General features: G+C 45.8%; 1 protein-coding gene across 5 annotated transcripts in view; it reads right to left on the bottom strand.

The window, feature by feature from the left end:
- LOC128706524 (serine/threonine-protein kinase NIM1) overlaps positions 1–13400 on the bottom strand; it is a 171377-nt gene that overhangs the window by 58270 nt on the left and 99707 nt on the right. For all 5 annotated transcript variants that reach the window (XM_070098511.1, XM_070098510.1, XM_070098509.1 and 2 more), the window contains exons 3-5: positions 6465–6576; positions 3024–3180; positions 2036–2206 (exon numbers count right to left, since the gene is read on the bottom strand). In XM_070098511.1, the coding sequence (XP_069954612.1) occupies positions 2036–2206; positions 3024–3180; positions 6465–6576 (440 nt within the window). The remainder of the gene's footprint in view (positions 1–2035; positions 2207–3023; positions 3181–6464; positions 6577–13400) is intronic.

Raw genomic sequence — 13400 nt, forward strand, 5'->3', positions numbered from 1 at the left:
GTGTATAATATACATACACTAGTGTATAATATTCATTCACTAGTGTATAATATACATACACTAGTGTATAATATACATACACTAGTGTATAATATTCATTCACTAGTGTATAATATACATACACTAGTGTATAATATACATACACTAGTGTATAATATACATACACTAGTGTATAATATACATACACTAGTTTATAATATACATACACTAGTGTATAATATACATACACTAGTGTATAATATTCATTCACTAGTGTATAATATACATACACTAGTGTATAATATACATACACTAGTGTATAATATTCATTCACTAGTGTATAATATACATACACTAGTGTATAATATACATACACTAGTGTATAATATTCATTCACTAGTGTATAATATACATACACTAGTGTATAATATACATACACTAGTGTATAATATTCATTCACTAGTGTATAATATACATACACTAGTGTATAATATACATACACTAGTGTATAATATTCATTCACTAGTGTATAATATACATACACTAGTGTATAATATACATACACTAGTGTATAATATACATACACTAGTGTATAATATTCATTCACTAGTGTATAATATACATACACTAGTGTATAATATTCATTCACTAGTGTATAATATTCATTCACTAGTGTATAATATACATACACTAGTGTATAATATTCATTCACTAGTGTATAATATACATACACTAGTGTATAATATACATACACTAGTGTATAATATTCATTCACTAGTGTATAATATACATACACTAGTGTATATTATACATACACTAGTGTATAATATTCATTCACTAGTGTATAATATACATACACTAGTGTATAATATACATACACTAGTGTATAATATTCATTCACTAGTGTATAATATACATACACTAGTGTATAATATTCATTCACTAGTGTATAATATACATACACTAGTGTATAATATTCATTCACTAGTGTATAATATACATACACTAGTGTATAATATTCATTCACTAGTGTATAATATACATACACTAGTGTATAATATACATACACTAGTGTATAATATACATACACTAGTGTATAATATTCATTCACTAGTGTATAATATACATACACTAGTGTATAATATACATACACTAGTGTATAATATTCATTCACTAGTGTATAATATACATACACTAGTGTATAATATTCATTCACTAGTGTATAATATACATACACTAGTGTATAATATACATACACTAGTGTATAATATACATACACTAGTGTATATTATTCATTCACTAGTGTATAATATACATACACTAGTGTATAATATACATACACTAGTGTATAATATTCATTCACTAGTGTATAATATACATACACTAGTGTATAATATACATACACTAGTGTATAATATACATACACTAGTGTATAATATTCATTCACTAGTGTATAATATACATACACTAGTGTATACTATACATACACTAGTGTATAATATACATACACTAGTGTATAATATTCATTCACTAGTGTATAATATACATACACTAGTGTATAATATACATACACTAGTGTATAATATACATACACTAGTGTATAATATACATACACTAGTGTATAATATACATTAAGTTTGGAATAACTTCATAATAACAAAGTTATTATGTGAGTACAATAAGATCTCATTTAGGATTTTACATAACTTCTAATTTTGCAGATCTTAACATCTCACTCACAATAAATAATGATAATGATGTTTATAATGATAATGAACAGTAATAATAATGACACTACTACTAATAATAATAATATTACTACTAATACCACTACTACCACTACTGCTGCTACTACTATTACTAGTAAAAATATTACTGTACTACTACTACTACTAATAATAATAATGACGATACTACTACTACTACTAATACTACTACTAGTATTGTTGTTACTACTACTACTACTACTAATAATAATAATGATAGTACTGCTGTTACTACTACTACTACTACTACTACTACTAATAATAATAATAATAATAATAATAAGAATAACCTTGTACAGTTCAGGAGCAGCATAGGGAGGTGAGCCACAGAAAGTGCTCAGTTGTTGTTGAAGATTACTGACTCTGGTGGAGAAGCCAAAGTCTCCCAGCTTGACCTGACCAGGACCTGCTAGGAACACGTTCTCCGCCTTGATGTCACGATGTATGATGGACAACCCATGCTGTGGGTGGTGTCACACATGTTAGCTGATGCTGTGGGTGGTGTCAGAGATGTTAGTTGATGCTGTGAGTGACGTTACACATGTTAGCTGATGCTGTGAGTGATGTTACACATGTTAGCTGATGTCAGAGATGTTAGATGATACTGTGGGTGATGCCAGAGATGTCAGGTGATGCTGTTGGTGATATCAGAGATGTCAGGTGTTTACACATCTTTTCAAAAAAATTAATTTATCCTCTAAGGGTCATATTCCTAGAGACTATCACAAGAACCTAATCTTAACGTTGTGACAGTGTATTTCCTGAGCTAGGTAAGGTGAGACAGTAGGTACTGACCAGGTAGGTGACACAGAAGGTACTGACCAGGTAGGTGATGGCTGACAGTAGGTACTGAGCAGGTAGGTGATGGCTGACAGTAGGTACTGACCAGGTAGGTGATGGCTGACAGTAGGTACTGACCAGTTAGGTGATGGCTGACAGTAGGTACTGACCAGGTAGGTGATGGCTGACAGTAGGTACTGACCAGGTAGGTGATGGCTGACAGTAGGTACTGACCAGGTAGGTAATGGCTGACAGTAGGTACTGACCAGGTAGGTGATGGCTGACAGTAGGTACTGACCAGTTAGGTGATGGCTGACAGTAGGTACTGACCAGGTAGGTGATATCTGAGAGACAGTAGGTACTGACCAGGTAGGTGATGTGAGACACTAGGTACTGACCAGGTAGGTGATGTGAGACACTAGGTACTGACCAGGTAGGTGAGGTGAGACAGTAGGTAGGTACTGACCAGGTAGGTGATGGCTGACAGTAGGTACTGACCAGGTAAGTGACTGCTGAGAGCACCTGAGTGAAGACCTTAGCTGAGTCGTTCTCAGGTAGTCTACCTTCTGCTGTGACACGATTAAAGAGTTCTCCTCCAGGAGCAAACTCCAGCACCAAGTGAATCCTGGAGAGTGTCTCCACCACCTCGAACAACCTGCGTGTTGTGGAACCTCTTAGTCTCTCTATCTCTCTTAAATGATTGTCTGGGTACTATCTCACTCCCTCACACTCTCTCACATACCAAGACACTCACACAAAACATAAACCAATATACAACAACAACACAACAGAATCAAACCTTTTATCCAGGTTTATAAACAACATACACAATGTAAGACAGAATACAAGAAATAAAAACACTATATATATATATATATATATATATATATATATATATATATATATATATATATATATATATATAGATATATATATATATATATATATAAGTGAAAATTTGTGTATGCAATAATTTCGCCAAAATCATTCTGAACCTAACGAATACAATATATTTCATTGTATTTGTTTAGTATTAAATTACTGTAAACAAATCTAAAATATATTTAGTTGGGTTAGGCTAAAATAAATTGCTTTTGTTATAATAAGGTTAGGTAAGTTTTCTAAGATTCTTTTGGTGCAAAATTAAATTTGTTTACATTAACATTAATGAAAAATATATATCTTTAAACGTATTAAAGAAAATTTCAGAAAGGACTTAATTTTAAATGAGTTCTTGCTAATTGGCCAGTTTTACATATTCGGCACGACATATATATAAATATATATATATATATATATATATATATATATATATATATATATATATATATATATAGATATATATATATATATATATATATATATATATATATATATATATATATATATATATATATATATATATATATACATGAGAGGGTACACGCAGAGCACGTGTGTTGTGTGGGTAGGAAGACGTACAAATTAATAATTTTGTAAATAAAGCTTGTACAGAGTACAAAAAGATTCGTGATTGTACTCTCTCTCCCTCTCTTTTTCTACCATTCACCCTGCCACCCACCCACCCATCCCCTGCCATTCACTCACCCAGGCACCCACCCACCCCCTGCCATTCACTCACCCTGGCACCCACCCACCCTGTCACCCACCCATCCCCTGCCATTCACCCACCCTGGCACCTACCCACCCTGCCATCCACCCACACCCTGCCATTAACTCACTCTGGAACCCACCCATCCCCTGCCACCCACTTATCCTGCCACCCACTTATCCTGCCACCCAATCACCCTTGCCACCCACTCACCCTGCCACCCACCAACCCTACCACCCACCCAACCTGCCACTCATCCACCCTGACACCCACCCACCCTGCCACAAACTCACCCTGCCACCCACCCCCTGCCATTCACCCACCCTGCCACCCACCCACACCCTGCCATTAACTCACCCTGGCACCCACCCACCCCCTGCCACCCACCCATCCCCTGCCATCCACTCACCCTGCCACGCAATCACGCTTGCCACCCACTCACCATGCTGCCACCCACTCACCATGCTGCCACCCACTCACCATGCTGCCACACACCCACCATGCCACCCACCCACCCTGCCACCCACCCACTCTGCCACCCACACACCCTGCCACGCACCCACCCTGCCACCTACTCACCCTGTCACCCATCCACCCTGACACCAACCCGCCCCGCCACCCACCCACCATGTTGCCTGCCACTCACCATGCTGCCACCTACCCACCATGTTGCCACCCACCCATAATGACACCCACCCACCCTAGCACCCACTCACCCCTGCCACCCACTCACCCTCCCTGCCACCGAACTTCCCACCCTGCCACCAACTCACCCTGCCATCCACTCACCCTGCCACGCACCCTGCAACCCACTCACCCTGCCACCCACCCACAATGCCACCTACTCACCCTGCCACGCACCCTGCAACCCACTCACCCTGCCACCCACCCACAATGCCACCTACTCACCCTGCCACCCATCCACCCTACCAGCAACCCACCCCGCCACCCTCCCACTCTGCCACCGACTCACCCTGCCACCCACCCACCCTGCCATCCACACTGCAACCCAGTCACCCTGCCACGCACCCACCCTGCCACCTACTCACCCTGTCACCTATCCACCCAGACACCAACCCACCCTGCCACACACTTTGCCACCCACCCACCCCCTGTCACACACTCACCCTGTCACCCACCTACCCTAGCCACCCACCCACCCCTACCAACCACTCACCCTGCCACCCACCCACCCTGATACCCACCAACCCACACTGCCACCCACCAACCCCTCACACCCACCCACCCTGTCACCCACCCACCCTAGCACCCACTCACACCTGCCACCTACTTGCCCTGCCACCGATCCACCCTGACACCGACACACCCTGTCACCCACCCACCCTGCCACCCACCCACCCTGACACCAACCCACCCTGCCACCCATTCACACTGACACCCACCCGCCTCCTGCCACCCATCCTGCCACCCACCAACCCATGACACCCACCCACCCTGTCACCCACCCACCCTGCCACCTACCCACCCTGCCACCCAACCTCCCACCCACCCACCCTGCCACCCAACCTCCCATCCACCCAGCCTGCCACCTACTCACCCTGCCACCCACTCACCCGATAATGTTAGGGTGCGCCACAACCCACCCACCCACCATGCCACCCACTCATCCTGCCACCCACTCATCCTGCCACCCACTCACCCTGCCACCCACTCACCTGATAATGTTAGGGTGCGCCACAACCTCCCACCCACCCACCCTACCACTCACTCACCCTGCCACCCACTCACCTGATAATGTTAGCGTGCGCCACAACATCCCAACCTCCCACCCTCTCACCCTGCCACCTACCCACCCTGCCACCCACTCACCTGATAATGTTAGGGTGCGCCACAACCTTGCACCCACTCACCCTGCCACCCACTCACCCTGCCACCTACTCACCCTGCCACCCACTCACCTGATAATGTTTGGGTGCGCCACAACCTCCCACCCACCCATTCTGCCAGCCACTCACCCTGCCACCCACTCACCTGACAATGTAAGGGTGCGCCACAACCTCCCACCCACCCACCCTGCCACCCACACACCCTGCCACCCACTCACCTGATAATGTTAGGGTGCACCACAACCTCCCACCCACCCACCCTGCCACCCACTCACCATGCCACCTACTCACCCTGCCACATACTTACCTGATAATGTTAGGGTGCGCCACAACCTCCCACCCACCCACCCTGCCAGCCACTTACCCTGCCACCTACTCACCCTGCCACCCACTCACCTGATAATGTTAGGGTGCGCCACAACCTCCTACCCACCCACCCTACCACCCACCCACCCTACCACCCACTCACCCTGCCACCTACTCACCCTGCCACCCACTCACCTGATAATGTTAGGGTGCGCCACAACATCCATGTTAGAGATCTCTCTGGCCAGCATCCTTTGTGTCTTCTGGTCTAATTTAGACTTGTCTATCACCTTCACAGCCACCTTGTCTGTAGACACAACACAGTAACAATGACTCTTATTACAATGAGCGTTTGTCTCAGTCTCACAATATTTCAGTGAGGAGAGTGCCTGCACTCTGAAGGATGAGTGAGGATGTTACAGTCCTGCAGGTTGGAAGTACAGTGCCTGCACTCTGAAGGATGAGTGAGGATGTTACAGTCCTGCAGGTTGGAAGTACAGTGCCTGCACTCTGAAGGATGAGTGAGGATGTTACAGTGCTGTAGGTGGGAAGTACAGTGCCTGCACTCTGAAGGATGAGTGAGGATGTTACAGTGCTGTAGGTGGGAAGTACAGTGCCTGCACTCTGAAGGATGAGTGAGGATGTTACAGTGCTGTAGGTGGGAAGTACAGTGCCTGCACTCTGAAGGATGAATGAGGATGTTACAGTGCTGTAGGTGGGAAGTACAGTGCCTGCACTCTGAAGGATGAGTGAGGATGTTACAGTGCTGTAGGTGGGAAGTACAGTGCCTGCACTCTGAAGGATGAATGAGGATGTTACAGTGCTGTAGGTGGGAAGTACAGTGCCTGCACTCTGAAGGATGAATGAGGATGTTACAGTGCTGTAGGTGGGAAGTACAGTGCCTGCACTCTGAAGGATGAATGAGGATGTTACAGTGCTGTAGGTGGGAAGTACAGTGCCTGCACTCTGAAGGATGAGTGAGGATGTTACAGTGCTGTAGGTGGGAAGTACAGTGCCTGCACTCTGAAGGATGAGTGAGGATGTTACAGTGCTGTAGGTGGGAAGTACAGTGCCTGCACTCTGAAGGATGAGTGAGGATGTTACAGTGCTGTAGGTGGGAAGTACAGTGCCTGCACTCTGAAGGATGAATGAGGATGTTACAGTCCTGGAGGTGGGAAGTACAGTGCCTGCACTCTGAAGGATGAGTGAGGATGTTACAGTCCTGGAGGTGGGAAGTACAGTGCCTGCACTCTGAAGGATGGGCGAGGATGTTACAGTCCTGGAGGTGGGAAGTACAGTACCTGCACTCTGAAGGATGGGTGAGGATGTTACAGTCCTGGAGGTGGGAAGAACAGTGCCTGCACCCTGAAGGATGGGCGAGGATGTTACAGTCCTGGAGGTGGGAAGTACAGTGCCTGCACTCTGAAGGATGAGTGAGGATGTTACAGTCCTGGAGGTGGGAAGTACAGTGCCTGCACTCTGAAGGATGAGTGAGGATGTTACAGTCCTGGAGGTGGGAAGTACAGTGCCTGCACTCTGAAGGATGGGCGAGGATGTTACAGTCCTGGAGGTGGGAAGTACAGTACCTGCACTCTGAAGGATGGGTGAGGATGTTACAGTCCTGGAGGTGGGAAGAACAGTGCCTGCACCCTGAAGGATGGGCGAGGATGTTACAGTCCTGGAGGTGGGAAGTACAGTACCTGCACTCTGAAGGATGGGTGAGGATGTTACAGTCCTGGAGGAGGGAAGTACAGTGCCTGCACTCTGAAGGATGGGTGAGGATGTTACAGTCCTGGAGGTGGGAAGCACAATGCCTACACTCTGAAGGATGGGCGAGGATGTTACAGTCCTGGAGGTGGGAAGTACAGTGCCTGCACTCTGAAGGATGGGCGAGGATGTTACAGTCCTGGAGGTGGGAAGTACAGTGCCTGCACTCTGAAGGATGGGCGAGGATGTTACAGTCCTGGAGGTGGGAAGTACAGTGCCTGCACTCTGAAGGATGAGTGAGGATGTTACAGTCCTGGAGGTGGGAAGTACAGTGCCTGCACTCTGAAGGATGAGTGAGGATGTTACAGTCCTGGAGGTGGGAAGTACAGTGCCTGCACTCTGAAGGATGGGCGAGGATGTTACAGTCCTGGAGGTGGGAAGTACAGTACCTGCACTCTGAAGGATTGGTGAGGATGTTACAGACCTGAAGGTGGGAAGAACAGTGCCTGCACTCTGAAGGATGGGCGAGGATGTTACAGTCCTGGAGGTGGGAAGTACAGTACCTGCACTCTGAAGGATGGGTGAGGATGTTACAGTCCTGGAGGAGGGAAGTACAGTGCCTGCACTCTGAAGGATGGGTGAGGATGTTACAGTCCTGGAGGTGGGAAGCACAATGCCTACACTCTGAAGGATGGGTGAGGATGTTACAGTCCTGGAGGTGGGAAGTACAGTGCCTGCACTCTGAAGGATGGGCGAGGATGTTACAGTCCTGGAGGTGGGAAGTACAGTACCTGCACTCTGAAGGATGGGTGAGGATGTTACAGTCCTGGAGGTGGGAAGAACAGTGCCTGCACCCTGAAGGATGGGCGAGGATGTTACAGTCCTGGAGGTGGGAAGTACAGTACCTGCACTCTGAAGGATGGGTGAGGATGTTACAGTCCTGGAGGAGGGAAGTACAGTGCCTGCACTCTGAAGGATGGGTGAGTATATTGCAGTCCTGGAGGTGGGAAGTACAGTGCCTGCACTCTGAAGGATAAGGATGCTACAGTCCTGGGGATGGGAAGTACAATGCCTGCACTCTGGAGGATGAGTGAGGATGTTACAGTCCTGGAAGTGGGAAGTACAGTGCCTGCACCCTGAAGGATTGGTGAGGATGTTACAATCCTGGAGGAGGGAAGTACAGTGCCTGCGCTCTGAAGGATGGGTGAGGATGTTACAGTCCTGGAGGTGGGAAGTACAGTGCCTGCACTCTGAAGGATTGGTGAGGATGTTACAATCCTGGAGGAGGGAAGTACAGTGCCTGCGCTCTGAAGGATGGGTGAGGATGTTACAATCCTTGAGGTGGGAAGTACAGTGCCTGCACTCTGAAGGATGAGTGAGGATGTTACAGTCCTGGAGGTGGAAAGTACAGTGCCTGCACTCTGAAGGATGAGTGAGGATGTTACAGTCCTGGAGGTGGGAAGTACAGTACCTGCACTCTGAAGGATGAGTGAGGATGTTACAGTCCTGGAGGTGGAAAGTACAGTGCCTGCACTCTGAAGGATGAGTGAGGATGTTACAGATGTTACAGTACCTGGAAGGATGGGAAGTTACAGTCCTGGTGGTGGGACAGTGCCTGCACTCTGGAGGATGAGTGAGGATGTTACAGTACTGGAGGTGGGAAGTACAGTGCCTGCACTCTGGAGGATGGGTGAGGTACACTACACAGTGTTGAGGTACACTACACAGTACTGAGGTACACTACACAGTGTTGAGGTACACTACACAGTGTTGAGGTACACTACACAGTACTGAGGTACACTACACAGTGTTGAGGTACACAGTGTTGAGGTACTACACAGGTACACTGTTGAGGTACACTACACAGTGTTGAGGTACACTACACAGTACTGAGGTACACTACACAGTGTTGAGGTACACTACACAGTACTGAGGTACACTACACAGTGTTGAGGTACACTACACAGTGTTGAGGTACACTACACAGTACTGAGGTACACTACACAGTGTTGAGGTACACTACACAGTGTTGAGGTACACTACACAGTACTGAGGTACACTACACAGTGTTGAGGTACACTACACAGTGTTGAGGTACACTACACAGTGTTGAGGTACACTACACAGTGTTGAGGTACACTACACAGTGTTGAGGTACACTACACAGTACTGAGGTACACTACACAGTGTTGAGGTACACTACACAGTACTGAGGTACACTACACAGTGTTGAGGTACACTACACAGTGTTGAGGTACACTACACAGTACTGAGGTACACTACACAGTGTTGAGGTACACTACACAGTGTTGAGGTACACTACACAGTACTGAGGTACACTACACAGTGTTGAGGTACACTACACAGTGTTGAGGTACACTACACAGTACTGAGGTACACTACACAGTACTGAGGTACACTACACAGTGTTGAGGTACACTACACAGTGTTGAGGTACACTACACAGTACTGAGGTACACTACACAGTGTTGAGGTACACTACACAGTAGGTACACTACACAGTGTTGAGGTACACTACACAGTGTTGAGGTACACTACACAGTGTTGAGGTACACTACACAGTACTGAGGTACACTACACAGTGTTGAGGTACACTACACAGTGTTGTGTTGAGGTACACTACACAGTACTGAGGTACACTACACAGTGTTGAGGTACACTACACAGTACTGAGGTACACTACACAGTACTGAGGTACACTGAGGTACACTACACAGTGTTGAGGTACACTACACAGTACTGAGGTACACTACACAGTGTTGAGGTACACTACACAGTGTTGAGGTACACTACACAGTACTGAGGTACACTACACAGTGTTGAGGTACACTACACAGTGTTGAGGTACACTACACAGTGTTGAGGTACACTACACAGTACTGAGGTACACTACACAGTGTTGAGGTACACTACACAGTGTTGAGGTACACTACACAGTGTTGAGGTACACTACACAGTGTTGAGGTACACTACACAGTGTTGAGGTACACTACACAGTACTGAGGTACACTACACAGTGTTGAGGTACACTACACAGTGTTGAGGTACACTACACAGTGTTGAGGTACACTACACAGTACTGAGGTACACTACACAGTACTGAGGTACACTACACAGTGTTGAGGTACACTACACAGTGTTGAGGTACACTACACAGTGTTGAGGTACACTACACAGTGTTGAGGTACACTACACAGTGTTGAGGTACACTACACAGTGTTGAGGTACACTACACAGTGTTGAGGTACACTACACAGTACTGAGGTACACTACACAGTACTGAGGTACACTACACAGTACTGAGGTACACTACACAGTGTTGAGGTACACTACACAGTGTTGAGGTACACTACACAGTGTTGAGGTACACTACACAGTGTTGAGGTACACTACACAGTGTTGAGGTACACTACACAGTACTGAGGTACACTACACAGTGTTGAGGTACACTACACAGTGTTGAGGTACACTACACAGTGTTGAGGTACACTACACAGTGTTGAGGTACACTACACAGTGTTGAGGTACACTACACAGTGTTGAGGTACACTACACAGTAATGAGGTACACTACACAGAGTTGAGGTACACTACACAGTGTTGAGGTACACTACACAGTGTTGAGGTACACTACACAGTGTTGAGGTACACTACACAGTGAGGTTACACAGAGGTACACTACACAGTGTTGAGGTACACTACACAGTGTTGAGGTACACTACACAGTGTTGAGGTACACTACACAGTGTTGAGGTACACTACACAGTGTTGAGGTACACTACACAGTGTTGAGGTACACTACACAGTGTTGAGGTACACTACACAGTGTTGAGGTACACTACACAGTGTTGAGGTACACTACACAGTGTTGAGGTACACTACACAGTGTACACTGAGGTACACTACACAGTGTTGAGGTACACTACACAGTGTTGAGGTACACTACACAGTGTTGAGGTACACTACACAGTGTTGAGGTACACTACACAGTGTTGAGGTACACTACACAGTGTTGAGGTACACTACACAGTGTTGAGGTACACTACACAGTGTTGAGGTACACTACACAGTGTTGAGGTACACTACACAGTGTTGAGGTACACTACACAGTGTTGAGGTACACTACACAGTGTTGAGGTACACTACACAGTGTTGAGGTACACTACACAGTGTTGAGGTACACTACACAGTGTTGAGGTACACTACACAGTGTTGAGGTACACTACACAGTGTTGAGGTACACTACACAGTGTTGAGGTACACTACACAGTGTTGAGGTACACTACACAGTGTTGAGGTACACTACACAGTAATGAGGTACACTACACAGTGTTGAGGTACACTACACAGTGTTGAGGTACACTACACAGTGTTGAGGTACACTACACAGTGTTGAGGTACACTACACAGTAATGAGGTACACTACACAGTGTTGAGGTACACTACACAGTGTTGAGGTACACTACACAGTGTTGAGGTACACTACACAGTGTTGAGGTACACTACACAGTGTTGAGGTACACTACACAGTGTTGACACTACACAGTGTTGAGGTACACTACACAGTACTGAGGTACACTACACAGAGGTACACTACACAGTGTTGAGGTACACTACACAGTGTTGAGGTACACTACACAGTGTTGAGGTACACTACACAGTGTTGAGGTACACTACACAGTGTTGAGGTACACTACACAGTGTTGAGGTACACTACACAGTGTTGAGGTACACTACACAGTGTTGAGGTACACTACACAGTGTTGAGGTACACTACACAGTGTTGAGGTACACTACACAGTGTTGAGGTACACTACACAGTGTTGAGGTACACTACACAGTGTTGAGGTACACTACACAGTGTTGAGGTACACTACACAGTGAGGTACACTGAGGTACACTACACAGTGTTGAGGTACACTACACAGTGTACACTACACAGTGAGGTACACTACACAGTGTTGAGGTACACTACACAGTGTTGAGGTACACTACACAGTGTTGAGGTACACTACACAGTGTTGAGGTACACTACACAGTGTTGAGGTACACTACACAGTGTTGAGGTACACTACACAGTGTTGAGGTACACTACACAGTGTTGAGGTACACTACACAGTGTTGAGGTACACTACACAGTGTTGAGGTACACTACACAGTGTTGAGGTACACTACACAGTGTTGAGGTACACTACACAGTGTTGAGGTACACTACACAGTGAGGTTACACAGTGTTGAGGTACACTACACAGTGAGGTTGAGGTACACTACACAGTGAGGTACACTGAGGTACACTACACAGTGTTGAGGTACACTACACAGTGAGGTACACTGAGGTACACTACACAGTGTTGAGGTACACTACACAGTGTTGAGGTACACTACACAGTGTTGAGGTACACTA

The sequence above is a fragment of the Cherax quadricarinatus genome, chromosome 62, assembly GCF_038502225.1.
Source record: "Cherax quadricarinatus isolate ZL_2023a chromosome 62, ASM3850222v1, whole genome shotgun sequence".
NCBI classification, from domain to species: domain Eukaryota; kingdom Metazoa; phylum Arthropoda; class Malacostraca; order Decapoda; family Parastacidae; genus Cherax; species Cherax quadricarinatus.